Genomic DNA, 18,709 nt, shown 5'->3' on the forward strand with positions numbered 1-18,709 from the left:
GTATTAATTTCCAATTCATCTTGAGTGGTTTCTTACAACATATTAATTCCTTATGCTATACAAACCTTGTATTTAGCTGTGACACACGTGTACTTTTCCCAGATCTGAAGAAGAGCTCTGTGTCAGCTTGCAAGCTTGTCTCTCTCATCAATGGAAGTTGGTCCAATAAAAGATACTACCCCACCTTGTCTCTCTAGTTGTTTAAGAAATACTTATAAAATCCACCACCATAATTAGCACTGTGCAGCAACCCCAACAGAAAAGCAAGAGCTGAATAGATCCTTAAAGAGAACATGGCCGTTGGTCTCTCCAGGACGCTTGCAATCCATTGGCTAGTGGAGAAGTGAAGCCTGCCCAGTTCTGATCATTCTTTACCTGCTTTGTGGATAAGTAGAGGATTTGAGTATTCAGAGCTGCCAGTCTAACGCCTTTTGCTAGCACTGACTCAACAAATAATGTTGCTTACCCTGAGTGTGTGCAAAATGTTGAACACAATTGGTGTAGCCTTCTTTTAACTAGATAGGTTAGTTTCTTTATCCCTTTTGGTTTTGTGATCTACCTCAGCATTTTTTTAGAATGCCAGTGCCCCATTGCATTTTTTACATGGAGTAGTACACAGTGGAAACTTTGCTCCATGTGAAGTCAAATGGTTTAATATTCAGATAAGGAGAATATTTTCTTCAGACTCTAAGATACTTTTAATGAGTTTTGTTTTGTTGCTTGTATGACTTAGGTTTTTATTGTCTTAGATATTTTCTGTTAGCAAACAGTCTCCTTTATTTCCATAAAGGCTAGAGCTAACGGTCTGCAGTCATGTGTGATTATCATCAGGGTTCTGCGAGATCTTTGCCAGCGTGTACCAACATGGGGGGCACTTCCAGATTGGGTAAGAAGACCGAAGCCTTTTCTGTGACACCCTTCCTTTGATTGCTATCATGTAAGACGCTTGTAGCAACAGTGATGATTATCAGGGACATTGAAATGAAGTAAAAGATAAGCTAACCACACAAGTACATTGGATATATAGGGCTGAATCTGTTGACGTTCGTGACAAAGCCTACTGACCTCAGTAGGTCCCAGAGCATGGTCTACGTTTACCTTCCTTTTTCTATAGACTAACAAGAAGACTGCTGCTCAGCAATAGGGAATCCATCCTCCATAGCCTCTTCACCAAAGCAAATTTATGTAGTTATTCAATTCCAGTTCCTCTTGCGGGGGTGGAGAATGAGACAGTTTAAAAATAATTAGTGCATATCTGCAGTCATCTCGGATTTTCAACTTCATACTTGGCTATTACAAGTATGGTGCCACAGCCCATGTCTGCAGGCCACATGCACAGTATGATTTAGCTAGAGCTGTGAGAGAGGAGGTCCCTTTCCTCAGAATGTGAACAGCCACACCAGCATGACTGTAGACACTGTATACAGAGTCAGATATGTGTTTAATATACAAACTCCTCACACAGCTGAGCTCTAAATCCACTATGCTGTATGGGTTACGTGCTCCATGCATACCTGGAACTCTCTCCTCTCACAGGGCTTCCAGGAGTCCTATTCATATTAAGCATATAAATACTCTGTAGAGAGTAGTTTGTCTATTTCAGAGAGTCTTAAACAACTGGGGAAGCTAGTTGGATTTTATTTATTGTAAACCATACATACTTAGAAAACCTTCTGCCATACTAGCTACTGCATTAGTCTAACTTGTGGATTCCTCAATAAATACTAGGAATCCCTCCAGTGTAATTGAACCCTGGTGTCAATTTTGGTGTTGGTCTTGTTCATCTGCCTTTGTTGCCTTTGTGCTGCTGGTTTAGGAGCAGTTGAGGGACTTGCTTTCATTATATTTGGCTGAAGAAATGAACCTAACCTTTGGAGAGAGACCCCACTGGTACTTACTTATACAATAGTCCCCTCTTTCTGCACATGTGCAGTTAACCTGTGGTAGCGGGATGAATTGGCTTCTTGAGAGGGAAGCACGTGTGCTTTATAAAAAAAATAAAATAAAAATAAAAAATAAAATAATGGAGATATCCCATCTCCTAGAACTGGAAGGGACCTTGAAAGGTCATCGAGTCCAGCCCCCTGCCTTCACTAGCAGGACTTTCTTCACCTTGCTACCCCTTCTCTTCCAGCTCTTACCGTGGCTGGAAGATTGTAAGTACCATGTGCCCAAAACTGTCTTACTGTGTGTATACAATGTCTAGTACAATGGGATCTTGATTTGGAACTTCTAGTGCAACTGTAATACTACTGATGATGATTGGACAAAACTTTCTAATATTGTAGTATTAGAATCATATAAACATAATAGGAAAGCTGGATAAAAGGTGACAGGTTTCACTGGTAGACGCCTGTAGGTTTACAAAATAATTTAATAAACAAGTGATGATAAACTTTAACATTTTTAGAAAAGTGCCAGTAAATAGCAGGGCAATTGTCAACTAATAAATGCCCAAAGAAACCATAGAGGAGCCGGTCTAAATGGTCCCATGTAGCATACAGTGGTCCAAATCCTTTGGTCAGTCCTAATTAAGTGATCAGACTGCTGTAAATCCTCTAGGTGCAGAATTCTATTATGTGACTTGCTAAAGAGAGTTTTTAGAAATAAGTTAGTAGCCAACTCTGAACTGAGTTGTGAATTCTCTTGAGCTCAGCCTTGCAAAGTTCTATTGGTCCATTCTCTCAGCCAAATAATTTTTGTTGACAAGCAAGTAAAATGTTTTCATTATTATTGTCCTAGCACAAGTAGACGAGAAGGGTTTTTTTGCAGGAGCTTAGATGTTCGTGATGGTTTTACAAGGTTGCCTTAGCAATATCTTGAGTCTAGTTTCAAGGAACTAAAAAGCAAAACACAGCCCTAAAAAAAGGATTCTTTGCCTTCTGCAGAGGCTGCGTGCCTTTTGTGGAGGACACACCATTGCTTATATTTTTAAGAAACTGTATTTTAGCTTCATTTCCTCATTTAAAAAGTCAACCCTGATTTTGTCCTTCCTGCAGGCAATGGAACTTCTTGTAGAAAAAGCTTTAAGTAGTGCAACAAGTCCGCTAAGTCCTGGAGATGCCATGCGCCGAGTTCTTGAATGTGTAGCCACAGGAACACTTTTGATGGGTCAGTTCTAAACTAATAGCTGTAATGTCGCTCCCCTAAATCTTTGAAACGGTGGATTGGGCCATCTGTGTTTTCATCCTGCAGTACATGCTACATTTTGTGATGGTTTCCCACTAAACAGATGTTAAAGTATGGCTGTTGAAATAAACTCTGTCCGCAGCACTGATTCTGGGACTCAATGGTATTGGTAGCTCTGCTTTCAGAAAGTGGCAGATGTGTTGTATGTGCCTTTTTGATTGAAGGGAAGGCGCTGATTATTTTTTATTTTGAAGTGCTTAAAGAGATTCAGATAGTTTAGGCCCAACACTTGTGTGTGCATTAATAATATTGCTCTCATTAAAACTTCAAAGCAATATTTAAAAACATATAAAACCCAAGCACTTCAGCATTCTATGCCAGTCCCTGAGAATACAGAATTGAAACTGACTAGTGAGGTTTCCTTGTTCCTTGAGTGAAGTGCAAAAAAGTAACCAAACAGCATAACTAGTGAAAAGCAATGTCCGTGGTACTGTAACTAACACTGTACGTTAGGAAAGTGTGATTTTTTTTTTAAACGTCTTTTCTTAAACCCTGATCATAGTGAGTTTTAGAGTTGTGGTTCCTTCTTCCCCTTGCATTCAGATGGACCTGGGCTACAAGATCCCTGTGAGAAAGATGAAATGGATGCTCTAGAGACTATGACCAGTCAGGAACGAGAGGATATTACAGCCAGTGCACAGGTAGATAAGACAGTTATTTCTAATAGCATTGAGAAGGAAACTAGTAGAAGTATTCTATAAAGTGAAGCATCTGTTATACATCGGTATTTGAGGTTACTCTATCCTTTCCAGTTAAGGTTTTGAAAACAGCTACCGCACCCATGGTAAGGGACAACCTCTGGTTTGCAATTGTATGTGTTTGTGACCCCAAAAGCCATGTTAACAACTCTGTGACCCTGAAAGCTGCACCTAATTTACACACTTCTTTAAAAATAAATACATCAATGTGAAAAATACCTCACATTGAAGAGTAAAGTTGCCCTTAAAGAGAGTTAAGTCAGTTTCAGCATTGCATTTGCCCCCCAAGTCTCTCTACCCATTTTTAGTCGTATTTTCGTATTTTCAAAACCATTTTCTCTCCCGTGTGGCTTGAAGGGATTTAAGGGGTAAATACATAAAAACAAGGGGAAACTGACTATAGGGAAAACCAGTGAAATGGACTAGAAAACACAGAATTGTCAAAAAGTAAACGCAATGAAAAAAATATTATTTTTCTCTAATCTTGTTAGCCATCTTTAGTGGTTAGTGTAAAGGTTACAGGTGAAGTAAAAAAAAAATCAAATAAGTCCATGTGTTCTTTAAGTTAATACCGTAAAAAATGTTCACAACCATATTTCTTTATAATACTGTTAATTTTCTTAATGAATAGTGTGGTAGTTCTTTACATCCACCGGCATCAAAAACTGCCAGTTTAATCAGATTTTACGTGGAGAGGCGAGCTGTGCGCTGCATTTTTTTGATCGCAGTATCTAAAATCTGCTCCTGCTGGCCACGTAAGCAATGGTATTATTATCAGTCAAAGATTCTTAGGATGTTGGCAGGCAATGTCATGCAATTTTAGAATAAAATCTTATTGCAAGCCATCCACTGCATGGTAGAAAAAATTAAAAATGCTTTTAGTGCATGTAATATTGCCTGACATCACCAGAGCAGTAGGCTGAAGTCAGATATTTGATTTAGGAATTCACACTGATCTCTGTTTCTGAGCTAAGTATTGCCTGTGTGTAGAACAACCTTGGTAGGCTTACCAGTTAAATATAGAACTTTCACCTTTCTGGCTTGTATTAAAATCAAGACTTTAGATTAAATATTCCTATGTGGACTCTGTAGAGCATCTTCTACTTAGACCCCAGTGAATAATGAGAGTACCCAAAAAAGATGTCTAGGACTAAAGGATTGGGGGAGTTAGAATCACTTCTGTCGGTATAGCAGGCAGGAGATCATTCCAGGATGGATCAGTGTGGGATGTGAGAAGACTGCTGCTATTTGTATGCTATTTCTTGTACTAAACAAATTACAGTAGTTTCTAGCTCTTCACTGGGCTTTGGGAACAGTCTTTTTAAGAGCTAGAAACTATTGTAAAGATTTGCATTGACTTCAGCAGGTTTTGGTTCAGACAAACATTTTTAGGCCTGATTTTTCAGAAGAACTGACTAGCTCAGCTTTCACTGATTTTAATTGATATTATGAGCTCTCAGCAGCTTTGTAATAAGGTCCTTTATATTTTTGTATCTGTGCTTGATATTTAGAATACATTGTCATTAACTTTAAACTCCAGCCTGCAGTGTGGGACTCTAAAGGCTGCTGTACACAGAAGATACTGTAGGCTATGTAGTATCAGCCATGTCCTGCCTACTAACTACTGTCCTGACAATGGTACCATCCTTAATGTTTCTTCTGCTTCCTCCTCTAGCATGCTTTAAGGATGCTAGCTTTCAGGCAGATACACAAAGTACTTGGAATGGACCCTTTGCCACCTCCTAAAAATAGACTTAATGCACGTAACAGAAAAAGGAGACGAGACACCAGTGAGACAGCTGAGGGCGAGGGCGACGGGAAGAAGGACAAAAAAGAGGAAGATGATGATGCCTAACCACTGTTGTAGCATTTGCTGAGATAATGTTCACATGACTTTAATTTTTTATATATAAATATGAGTTGCTGTTTAGTCTACGACATTTGGCAATTTTAGTGTTTTTCCCCTTGAAATAACGTACTGTAGATTTGTTTTAAATTGTGCTTAAATCATTACAGAAATTGCATCATTCCATAAGAGTAAAGTTGATTATGGCAACAGTCCCTCTCCCTCTATTACGTTCCCTTCCTGTGCGCCGCCCCCCGCTCTCCCTCCACTCCAAAAGAAACCCTCCCCACAGCAAAATAGGTAGATTGAGGCAGGCACTTTTTTTAAACTCTGGTATTTCTCTTAAGCTTTAAATATGTCCCATGACATGTAAAGAAAAACACAAGTTTATTGGGTTTGTATCTTTAAAAAGTTGTATCCTTGTTCACTTTAGATGTCCAGCCTGAAATTGGAGGCAGTTTCTTGCTGGATCTGGAGTGTCTGTCTGAAATTGACAAGTTTGATTTGATTTTTTTTTTTTTTTTTTTTTTTTGGAAGGGGATCTTGCACTTTGTGCGCTCCCACTTTGGGGCAGTGAAGTGGGTGCTGCATTGTAAAGAGGTACATAAGCTGCTTGCTCAGAGCCATTTTTGGCAAACCAGCCAACTTATAAATGACAGTTGGCAGTAGAAATGAGAGTCTGAAATGTTTAATTCCCTTGGATTTATAGTTCTCCATTAGACACAGCACAGTGTACTTAAAAACACCCCTGTAAAACATGCTGTCTAAAACAAAAAAAAGAGGGGAAAAAACTGGAACAGTTTCTCCTGTTTGGTTTTGTGGTTTGCAACTTTGCATAATTTTTTCTCTTCCGGGAAAGCAAAAAATATGTTCCAGTAGAGGTGACACTATGAGTAGGGGTAAGTGCTACTCTAACCAGTCTGAAGCGGTGGTGCTAAGAATAGGGCCAGAGTGCTAACTTTCTAATACCCCGTACATGACAGTATAATCACTAACCACAGAGATTCTCTGCATACCAATGAGTGCCTTCTAAAGAGAGGTGGCCAGGACTCACACAGGGAAAAAGCTGCTGCTTGTTGTTGGTTTTTGTTTTTTTGTTTTTTTAAATCAGCACAGTTTCACATCTAGTCTATTTTTAAAGCCAGGCATTTCTCAGTAGCACCTCTCGGAAATAGAAAATTTCAGGCTTTGATAGCTCTGCTTGTTTGGGCTACCATTCCATAAAATCTACTGCTGCTGAGCAAATGAAGGGGGTCCTAGCTGCACTGACAGAAACGGGGGCGAAGGGCTTGGTCTCAGCACGTGGTGTACAGCCAGTAGGCCCATCTGGGAAAGCTGATAGCCTAGCGTTGGGCAGCCAGTAGTGATTGGATCAACCTGTTTCTATGTGGAGGGTTTCTCAATTGGTTGCCCAATGGCATTTTTTTTTTTTAAAAAACTTTTATTTTGACAATGTTGTGTTCTAGGGTCACTTGACATGGTTCATTTGGTTCTTTTATGTGTGTTTAAAGGACGGCCTGTAACGTGGCTTTAATATTTGAATGTCTTTGTAGTGCTACCTGGAAAAAAGGAGAAAAAAGAAAAATAAAATAAAGGAGTTATGCTTCCATTTTCTATGTAACGTCTAGTGTTTAACCAGTGAATCCCACTAGCACAGTGGTCCCCAAATTTTTCAGGGTCGCGCCCGCCTTATCCCATCAACCTTCACGGCTCCCAGCACAGGGGTAAAGGGACCACAGCTAAGGGTGGATCTGGGCGGGGAGCGGGGCTGCGAACAGAGCCATGGTGAGGGGCCGAGGCTGAGAGCAGGGGTGGAGACCCAGCCCAGGCCATGGTGGGGAGCTGCAGTCTGCAGCTGAGCCCACAGCCACGTGCTGTTCCACTCTTGTCCCCAGTCTTGGCCCTGGGTCGGGAGCAGAGCTGCGGTGTGGACCAGCATCTGTGTGTGGGGTGGAGCTGGTGGCGTTCCCTCCCTATGGAGGTTGGCCCAGGCCCCGCCGCAGCCTCCCGGAACTTTCCGGCGCGCCCCATAGTTTGGGGTACTCTGGATTAGCAAGTGATCACAAGTCAGGTAGCTGATTGGATGGATGGTGATTATCCCAAGCTCTCAGCACTTCAACTTCACACCCAGATCCTCATTTAAACCTTGTTTTTATAACTCTATTAATACTTTGGTTTGGGTTTTCTAACATTATTCAGCATTTTTAATCTCAACAGCAAATTCTTGGATTATCTTTTTAATGAAAAATACTTGTTCTGTTCACCATTAAATAGAACTCAGCTGAGCTTCCCGTTAAAAGCACATTAAGTTGCTTTTTTTCCTTGAACCCCTGGGGAGAAGACCAAAACCCTTTTGTATCTGTATCTCAAATTGAAGTGAATCTCTCCCCAAGAAAAGGGGTCAGTTGGAACTGTGAACAAAGGTTTAGGTTTATATTTGTGAAAATGGTTGGATTGGCTGCAGCTGATGATGAATTCCTTAGGACAGCAATTCTGGGCTCAGGTCCTGAGTGCCAAGAAATCACACCCAAGACAGTGTGATGAGTTGAAAGTCTCGTGAGGACTAGAATTATTGCATTCCATGCCAAGGTGCTACACGAATGCTCTCTTGCGGTTGTAAGGCAACAGCAGTGAACATAGAAAAGTTTCTCTTTGTGCATAGACCTTCTGTGGCCTGATTGGGGCTCTTCAGGTTACATTTGCATTCTCCTCTTTAGGCAGTTGTGACCCATCAGCGGTGTTTTGCTGACTGATTGGTATATCCTATGGAAGCTGAAGGTTTCCTTTAGTAACCGCCTAGCTCAGGGCGTGGTGATAGTGAGGAAATGATTTTGCAAATTAGTTCATGTTTATATGCTGGTTTAAGATAAGAGTGTAGGGAGAAGCAGGAGAAGAGCTTCAAATTCTAAGCACTGAGAGCAGATCAATGTGATGCAAGATGGTCAGCCGGTCTGACACATCTTCTGAGACAGCTCCACACCGAGAAACTAGCCCTTGCTAATTTAGAGCTTATATATGCCATTTTTAACCTATATTTGATTCAAGGCCTTCTCAGTTTACGGAGAAAGCTTACATTGGCCCTTTAAAGAGTTTGTGTGCTCTCGAATATGGTGTGGTATTTGTCTGGCTGTCCCATCTCACTGACACTGATGAAACCCACATTAGGTTATTGTTTGGATTGCATTAAATGAACTTCTGTTCTTTGCCTTCTATGTACAATCTTGAGAGTTGTGTCAGGTAACAGAATATTCCAGAGTGATTAATGTACAATAATGTGGGTTTTGTTTTTAAGTTATTCCTTGTTTCCCATAAATTGGTTGCTGTTCTTTCCATAATGATGATGATCCTGTGTTCTGAAGATTCTCCCCTGCACGCCTGTCTTGGAAAATGGAAAAATAAAAGCTTGAAACCCTCCAACATTTCAGATAAGAATTTAATGCTGTTCTGTAAATGCTGCACTTAACCATTTTGTTAAGAGCAAACATTGTTTGGGTATAGTGATACGCCTTTTTCTGGGTTTTCTTTTTGATCTTTTACAAATAAATATATTTAAAAGGACGGATAAGAACTTTTTGTGCAGGTTGCTAAATAAATGCATTGTTTGTTTAACCAAAGCTGTGCTGCGTGCCTCAGATTTGCGGTATTGGTAGCAACTAATGTGCACTCGCTCATTTGTACTGCAGAATCTCCGTAACTTGACAGTAAAACCCTGATTCTGCAGTGTGTTGTCTTCCATCACGTTGTGAGTTTATCTGTTCCTAGGGCCAGCAGTGGGGGTTTATCATCCAGTTTGAAATAATAATAAAAGAGAATAGGAGGTAAAAGCCATGAGTGTGGATACAGCGATCCCAGACTTGAAAATCAAGTTGCCAGAGCCATAAAGCACAAAAAAGCGTAACTGCAGTGATCCCGTCACAGTTTGATGGAGTGAGCTCAGATGGCTACACGTAAGGAGCTAGCAGCACAACCTGAAAAGCCTATTGCCAGTTCCAGCACAGCCTCGTGACAGTGCTTTTGGCTTTGAGGGGTGATGTGAAACCATGACAACACATGCGAACTCAGATATTATGGTGGTGAAGGCCACATATGTACCTAAAGTGAGCAGCTGCCAAACAAACTGCTCCTGGAGATGATAAACTGGCTGGCAGCCTTCCAAACATCTCTCTGTTGTCACTTGAGTATTGGGAGGTTTCTTCCATCCCAGGCAAACCTCACTTTCTCATTGGAGTATAAATTCACCTGAAAATATGTGCTTTAAGACATCTACAGTAGGCTTATTTCTCTTTAAAATGTCCTTCCGTTGCGATGATGTTTCATTCCTCCAGTGCCAATGTGCGTGGGAACACTAGCATAGCACCAATGCAGTGGTGCATACCAACATGTTAAGCCCTGTGTCTCTCAGATCTGCTTTGAGTGAAGAGTTGAAGTAGTGTGGTACATAAAATGCCAGCTGCTGCTTGGAGACTTGTCCATGCTAATGTTTGTGTAGCTACAAATATCACTGAAGCTGAATTGGTGGCAAGAATGGTAGGAAATTTTTAGTTTAAAAAACAAGCCCCCCCGCCTCCCCGGTTAGATACCTTATTTTAAGCTTCCTATCCTTTTTTTTTTCACTTCGTTGTGTCCCTCAATTTGATTTTTGTCCAACGTTTGGGTCTAGTTAGTTGCAAAAGAGAAATTATTACAGCTTGTGAAACAAAACTAATCTGCTTCTCTGGAGGGGATAGGGGAAATAGTAGTCACCTGCCTAACTAACCTGGCCCCATTGCTAATCGAGAACACAAAAACTTGCAGAGTTTCCTGAGGAAGTGCCGGACGTTTAAAGTCTGTATGACTGTTGTCAAGTTGTGGGCTTGGATTCCTATCTGGTTTCAGGAGAATCTTAAATTCTGATGTTTTGAGTACAGTTTAAGTCAGGTGGGTGGGCAGAGGATCTGTGTGGACTTGGCTGATGTTGATCAAGAGTCAAATGGCTGAGAGCCAAGTCACCATTTTGGAATGAGAGCATCTCCTTGGTACAGAAACCTTATGGGTATTTAACAATAAAATTGGGTTGAGACATCCTTTGGGCATGTTCTGTCGCACTCCACCCATCATCCCATTTTCCTTCCACAGTTCCTTGAAGGACTCTGAGTCTTTGCTTCCCATTGTAGCTCTCCTTCTATGGTCCCACTGAGAATTCCTTATCATTCGTGAATGCTCTGCTGCTGCCAGTCTCCTCTGCTGCTCTAAGGGCTTGTCGACACTACGAGTTAAGTTGACGTAAGGCAGCTTACATGGACCTACCAGTAGAGGTGTACACACTGCAGTGCTCCTCCCGCCAGTTTAACTCTCCTGCCACACCGACATCTGAAAACCACCTCAACGAGAGGCATAGCTGTTAGGGTGACATAGAGTGATGCAGTGTCAGTATAAACACGGCATTGCTTGTGTTGTCCTAAGTGGTCTCCAGGAGGTGTCCCACAATGCCCAGTGTGACTGCTCTGGTCACTGGTTTGAGCTCTGCTGCTCTGCAGCCAGGTACACAGGCATGTGCCCCTTCCCTTTTAAAACCCTGGACATTTTTGAAATTGTTCTTCTAGTTTGCTCGGCATGGAGAGCTCCCACAGAACCTGCCGAGCTGACCATCCTGGCTCCCCACAGCAAACACGCCCCTGCCTGGAGTACCCTGGAGGTGGTGGATGTGCGTCGGTGGGGAGAGGAGGCTGCGCAGTCACAGCTCCGCTCTCGCCGCAGGAACTTTGATACCTATGGGCAAATGGATTGTGGCATGGAGGAGAAGGGATACAATAGGGACATGCAGCAGTGCTGGGCAAAAATCAAGGCGCTGAGGCAGGTGTCCCAGAAGGCAAGAGCGGCCAATAGTTGCTCTGGTGCAGCGCCAAACGTATGCAGTTTCTACAAGGAGCTGCATGCCATCCGCGGCGGCAGCTCCCCCTCCACTGCCAAGAGCCCTGGGGATACTTAGGGGGGGCTGGAGACAGTGACCAGTGCTTTGAACTTCAAGAACAGCGTAGTGCATGAGGAAGTGGAGCTAGAGGAAGGTGGGGGACCGGGACATCCGGTGGTGTGACAAATCAGGACTTTTTTTTTTTTTTTTTTTTTTTTTAACTCCTGAGGGGTCTAGCCAGTCCCAGCACTCCAGTTTTGAGTTGCCTGAGGAAGGAGAGGGAAGCTCCAGTAAGTACTCATTGTGCTTCAGTATTGCAGGGAGACATGGCAATGTTCTGCTTTTTAATTGGGGTAGAAGAGGGATTGAAAAAAACGGTAACAGTTTATATCTGCTGCTCATTCCTCTCTGCATCTAGACAGAGGGGCCCCTCTGGAAAAAGTTAGTTTATGCACACTAGGATATCCCGGGAATCCTCCATAGAGATCTCTAAGAAACTTCCCTGGAGGCAATCAGCAATCCTCTGCCCAAGGTTTCTTGGGAGGGCTGCCCTGTTTCTTCCCCCGTCGTAAGAAACTTTGCTGTACCAATCAGCAATTACTTCTGCAGGCACCAGAGCAGCACACAGGCGTGCAGCGTAAGGACCCAGTCTGCAGCCGCACGCCTGCAGGAGCTGCACCTTTGCAGCCTCAGTTACCCTCAGGAGTGAGATATCAGCTATCGCCCCCGCCTGTGGAAATGGTGCCAGTATTCAGAACAGTAGCTCTATGTGCTTGCAGTGATACCCCGCTGAATTCCCCCTCTTTATCCCTTCTTGACCGACCCCCCCCATCCCCCACTACGGTGCAAGAAAACAATGCCTGGCTCAATACATTACATAAACACACGTTACTGTGGCTCATTGTCAAAATTCTCCTTCAAAGCCTCCCTGATTTGAATAGCTCCTGGTGAGCTCCTCTAACAGCCCTGGTATCTGGCTGCTCAAAAGCAGCAGCCAGTCAATCCACCTCAATGCTCCAGCCCTGTGGAAGCGTCTTCCCCCTTAGCTTCACAAATGTTATGCAGAGCACGGCAGCCTGCTATGACCATGGGACTATTTTCCTCAGTGAGGTCTAATCTGCCAAAGAGGCAGCACCAGCGCCCCCTTTAAGCAGCCAAAGGCAGATTCAGTAGTCAGTAGCCTGTTATTGGAGTGCTCCTTACTGCATTCAAGGTTGCCAGTGTACGACTTCATGAGCCAAGGGAGCAAGGGATAGGCTGGGTCTCCCAGGATCACTATTGGCATTTCTACATCCCCGTGGAAATTTTCTGGTCTGGAAAGAAAGTCCCTGTTTGCAGCTTTCTGTACAGGCCAGTGTTCCTCAAGATGAAAGTGTCTTGCACCTTCTCTGATCAGCCTGTGTTGATGTCCATGAAATGACCCCAGTGATCCACCAGTGCTTGCAATACCATGGAATAGTAGCCCTTTCTGCTGCTGTACTCCTTCACAAGGTTGTCTGGGGCCAAAATGGGGATGTGTGTGCCATCTATCGCCCTGCTGCAGTTAAGGAATCCCATTGCCACAAAACCATCCACTATTTCACGCACATTGCCTGGAGTCACAGGCCTTCCTAGCAGCAGGCGATTAATGGCCCTGCACACTTGTATAACTGCAACCCTCACGGTGGACGTCCCCACTCCAAACCTATTCGCGACTGATGGGTAGCTGGCTGGCGTTGCCCACTTCTCCACAGTGATCACCACTTGCTTCTCCAAAATGTACATGGCAGAGGGGCATTGCTGGCACATAATGGCATAGATCACATTGGTAGATGTGCAGGTGAACGAGCCCCTGATGGTATGGCTGATGTGATTAGGTCCTATGATGATGTCACTTGAATAGATATGTGGACAGAGTTGGCATTGGGCTTTGTTGCAAGGATAGGTTCCTGGGTCAGTGTTTTTGTTCAGTGATGTGTGGTTGCTGGTGAGTATTTGCTTCAGGTTGTGGGGTTGTCTGTAAGCGAGGACAGGTCTGTCTCCCAAGATCTGTGAGAGTAAAGGGTCATCTTTCAGGATAGGTTGTAGATCTCTGATGATGCACTGGAGAGGTTTTAGTTGGGGGCTGAAGGTGACAGCTAGTGGTGTTCTGTTATTTTCTTTGTTGGTCCTGTCTTGTAGGAGGTGACTTCTGGGTACTCGTCTGGCTCTGTCAATCTGTTTTTTCACTTCAGCAGGTGGGTACTGTAGTTTTAAGAATGCTTGATAGAGATCTTGTAGGTGCTTGTCTCTGTCTGAGGGATTGGAGCAAATGCGGTTGTATCTTAGAGCTTGGTTGTAGACAATGGATCGTGTGGTGTGTCCTGGATGGAAGCTGGAGGCGTGTAGGTAAGTATAGCGGTCAGCAGGTTTCCGGTATAGGGTGGTATTTATGTGATCATCGCTTATTAGTTCCAGGAAGGTGGCTTTGCACATCCAAAAGTTCTGCAGTTACTGCTTGTCATCCCAGACCTGCATAATGATGCGATCCCACCACTTGGTGCTAGTTTCTCGCACCCAGGACCAATGGTCCACTGTGTGCAGCTGCTCTGTGAATGCCAAAATCAACCTTGAATTGTTTCTGTCCATGTCACACAGCAGGGCAGACACCACGGTGTCATCATCAGATTCCCAACTCATGAAAGAAATACTGCATATTGTGTTCATCACGCTCATCACAAGACTGGAGAGCAGGCAGATCCATGCTTTCTGCTAGAGATGGCGGGCGCACAGTTTACAGGGTCTGTTGAAAAGCAGCATGAAATGTACTAGGAAGCCCATGGAATGATGGGACAGAGAAAACTGCATCATGGGATGCTCAGTCTGCCCAGAGGAGGCTTTGCAAACCCTTCCCAGAACACCCAGTGGCAGCTGGTCATGAGTTGCACATTGGGATTGCTATCCACAGTTCACCAGTCTCTGTTGATGCAAGAGCACCTACTGTGGACACGCTCTGCTGACACCAGTTTTAATTACAGCAGTGGATGAAAGTCAACTTAACTCTGTAGTATAGACACGGCCTAACTGTTCTCACTTCTACCACTGACCCACACCTTCATCAGGGCATTGCAGTCTGCTTAATACAGACATCCTCTCCCTGTGGCCTCATGTTGACTCTATAGGTATCTATCTTTAGTGTCTGTTTAAATTGTTTATCACCTTTGAAAGTGGATTAAGCTAATTCAGAATAAGGCACTCTTATTCCAGAATAAGTGTGACCACATATGGAGTTAATCAGGCATAGCTAATCCACTTTAAATTCACAGCCTACCTTATTCCAGACTCATTTTTGTGTGCAAATAAATCCTTAGGCCCAGCTTTTTAAAGATAATTAGGCATTGCAGTGCTCACCCTAACTGATTTAGCAGATTAAATTTCATTTACAAAAGGGATTTAGTTACTTAGGAGCCCAAATTTCATTGAAGTCAATGGGAGGCTTTCCATTGGCTGTAGTGGGAGATATGTAAGGCCACAGACTAGGGCTGCACAACCCTTTCCCTGATGCGTCCTGTTCGTTGGCTCCTTTGAGCCATAACTGCATGTACAGACCGGCTTGGGCATGTCAACATTTGCAGCTTTCTCCATTCTGTGAGGCTTGGAGAATTTTTAAAGACTTACTCCCACAAATTATGCACTGGGGAATGCTCTGGTTCTCTTCTCCATGTCCTTGCCCACCTTTCTCATAAATCCCCTCCCGCACAGACTTTGAAGCAGCTGTTCACCTAGTGATGAGAGCAGACCATGCAAAAGCTAGTGGTTTTGCTAGTAAGGCATTTGATACGGTCTCGCATGATATTCTTATCGATAAACTAGGCAAATACAATTTAGATGGGGCTACTATAAGGTGGGTGCATAACTGGCTGGATAACCGTACTCAGAGAGTTGTTATTAATGGTTCCCAATCCTGCTGGAAAGGCATAACGAGTGGGGTACCGCAGGGGTCTGTTTTGGGACCGGTGCTGTTCAATATCTTCATCAACGACTTAGATATTGGCATAGAAAGTACGCTTATTAAGTTTGCAGATGATACTAAACTGGGAGGGATTGCAACTGCTTTGGAGGACAGGGTCATAATTCAAAATGATCTGGACAAATTGGAGAAATGGTCTGAGGTAAACAGGATGAAGTTTAACAAAGACAAATGCAAAGTGCTCCACTTAGGAAGGAAAAATCAGTTTCACACGTACAGAATGGGAAGAGACTGTCTAGGAAGGAGTACGGCAGAAAGGGATCTAGGGGTTATAGTGGACCACAAGCTAAATATGAGTCAACAGTGTGATGCTGTTGCAAAAAAAGCAAACATGATTCTGGGATGTATTAACAGGTGTGTAGTGAGCAAGACACGAGAAGTCATTCTTCCGCTCTACTCTGCTCTGGTTAGGCCTCAGCTGGAGTATTGTGTCCAGTTCTGGGCACCGCATTTTAAAAAAGATGTGGAGAAATTGGAAAGGGTCCAGAGAAGAGCAACAAGAATGATTAAAGGTCTTGAGAACATGACCTATGAAGGAAGGCTGAAAGAATTGGGTTTGTTTAGTTTGGAAAAGAGAAGACTGAGAGGGGACATGATAGCAGTTTTCAGGTATTTAAAAGGGTGTCATAAGGAGGAGGGAGAAAACTTGTTCACCTTAGCCTCTAAGGATAGAACCAGAAGCAATGGGTTTAAACTGCAGCAAGGGAGGTCTAGGTTGGACATTAGGAAAAAGTTCCTAACTGTCAGGGTGGTTAAACACTGGAATAAATTGCCTAGGGAGGTTGTGGAATCTCCATCTCTGGAAATATTTAAGAGTAGGTTAGATAAATGTCTATCAGGGATGGTCTAGATGGTATTTGGTCCTGCCATGCGGGCAGGGGACTGGACTCGATGACCTCTCGAGGTCCCTTCCAGTCCTAGAATCTATGAATCTATGGTTAAGATGCTGGACCAGAGCTCTGGGTTCCGTTCCCAGCTCCTCTACTGACTTTCTGAGCAGTGTTGGGCAAGTTGCTTAGTCTTTCTCTGCCTCAGTTTCCCACCTGTAAAAGGAGGATAATAGCTCTGCCTTTTTCCCCCACCTTTTGTCTACTTGGAGCAAGGATTGTCTCTTGCTGCCTTAATACAGTGTCCAGTGCGGTGGAGCCCTGAGCTCAATTGCAACTTGATGCTATTGCAACCATAGATATGTAATAAAGTCATTAAAGTTCCTGTGCAATGAATCAGCTTGGGGGGGATTTGAAGAGCATTGGCATGGTGGTGTCTAAGCCCTAAATACGATGGTTTAGATTTACGTGGCATTGTCCTATTAATTGTAGTGCTTTGCTTCTCCTGAGATCTGGGAAACTGCTTCCTTACCCCTTTTCTTCACTGCAACTTTCTTGTAATGAAAAGGCTGCTAAAAACCTGCCCTATACTCTTTTACGCAGTGGTAGCATGAATGTCGTATGTCAAACCAAACGCGAGTGCCTCTTTATGTTGCATTCGGTCTGTAAGTTACTTTAAAATCTATTTCCTATAATTTTCACAGTGGCATGTCTTGAGCCAGAGTGGGGAATATTCAGCTGATGCATTTCATTGCAACCCGTGCAAGGGTCTTTCTTTCTGCGGGATGCTTTCTGCGCTGCTCTAGGATACGGAAGCACAGGGGTGAGCTGCTCAGCTGGTGTGGATTGGTAGAGCTCTGGTGACTTCAGTGGAGCTATGACAATATACAGGATCTGCTCCAAGGTATTGAAACAGGAGCATCTACATTCCAGTGACAATAGAAGGGGGAAGATAGTTCGGGACCTGGCCCAAAGGGGCAGCAAGTGGTGTAGGGATATGGATAATACATTGCCCTTCTACAGCTGTCTTCAGCTAAGGGTCTGTCTGCACTTTGCAGTCATTAATTGTGCCTGGTGCTGTGCCTAAGAGGTAGGTCACTATTTTCACCCCATTTACAGATGGTGAGATTGAGGTACAAAGAACGGAAATGGTCACCCAGCGCTGGGGCTGGGGCTGGGGCTAGAACAGGTCACCCAGCGATGGGGCTGAGACTAGAATGGGTCACCCAGCGCTGGGGCTGGAGCTAGAACGGGTCACCCAGCGCTGGGGCTGGAGCTAGAACGGGTCACCTAGCGATGGGGCTGGGACTAGAACGGGTCACCCAGGAATGGGGCTGGGACTAGAACGGGTCACCCAGGAATGGGACTAGAACGGGTCACCCAGCGATGGGGCTGAGGCTAGAACGGGTCACCCAGCGATGGGGCTGAGGCTAGAACGGGTCACCCAGCGATGGGGCTGGGGCTAGAACGGGTCACCCGGCGATGGAGCTAGAACTGGTCACCCAGCGCTGGGGCTGGGACTAGAACAGGTAACCCAGGGATGGGGCTGGGACTAGAACGGGTCACCCAGGAATGGGACTAGAACGGATCATCCAGCGATGGGGCTGGGACTAGAACAGGTCACCCAGGAATGGGACTAGAATGGATCATCCAGCGATGGGGCTGGGACTAGAACGGGTCACCCAGCAATGGGGCTGAGGCTAGAACGGGTCACCCAGCAATGGGGCTGAGGCTAGAACGGGTCACCCAGCGATGGGGCTGGGGCTAGAACGGGTCACCCGGCGATGGGGCTAGAACTGGTCACCCAGCACTGCGGCTGGGGCTAGAACTGGTCACCCAGCACTGCGGCTGGGGCTAGAACTGGTCACCCAGCACTGCGGCTGGGGCTAGAACGGGTCACCCAGTGATGGGGCTGGGACTAGAACGGGTCACCCAGGAATGGGATTAGAATGGGTCACCCAGTGATGGGGCTGGGACTAAAACGGGTCACCCAGGAATGGGGCTGGGACTAGAACGGGTCACCCAGCAATGGGCCTGGGACTCGAACGGGTCATCCAGCGCTGGGGCTGGGACTAGAATGGGTCACCCAGGAATGGGACTAGAATGGGTCACCCAGCGCTGGGCCTGGGACTAGAATGGGTCACCCAGCGCTGGGCCTGGGACTAGAATGGGTCACCCAGCACTGGGGCTGGGACTAGAATGGGTCACCCAGTGATGGGGCTAGAACGGGTCACCCAGCGCTGGGACTGGGACTAGAATGGGTCACCCAGG

General features: G+C 44.6%; 1 protein-coding gene across 1 annotated transcript in view; it reads left to right on the forward strand.

The window, feature by feature from the left end:
- Positions 1 to 9,291, forward strand: part of ZFR2 (zinc finger RNA binding protein 2) — an 82,435-nt gene extending 73,144 nt beyond the window's left edge. The window contains exons 16-19 of the mRNA XM_054013578.1: positions 791 to 886; positions 3,000 to 3,111; positions 3,733 to 3,830; positions 5,563 to 9,291. Coding sequence (XP_053869553.1) covers positions 791 to 886; positions 3,000 to 3,111; positions 3,733 to 3,830; positions 5,563 to 5,742 — 486 coding nt within the window. The 3' untranslated portion in view covers positions 5,743 to 9,291. The remainder of the gene's footprint in view (positions 1 to 790; positions 887 to 2,999; positions 3,112 to 3,732; positions 3,831 to 5,562) is intronic.
- The last annotated feature ends 9,418 nt before the right edge of the window (positions 9,292 to 18,709 follow it).

This window comes from Malaclemys terrapin, chromosome 24, assembly GCF_027887155.1.
Source record: "Malaclemys terrapin pileata isolate rMalTer1 chromosome 24, rMalTer1.hap1, whole genome shotgun sequence".
NCBI lineage: Eukaryota > Metazoa > Chordata > Testudines > Emydidae > Malaclemys > Malaclemys terrapin.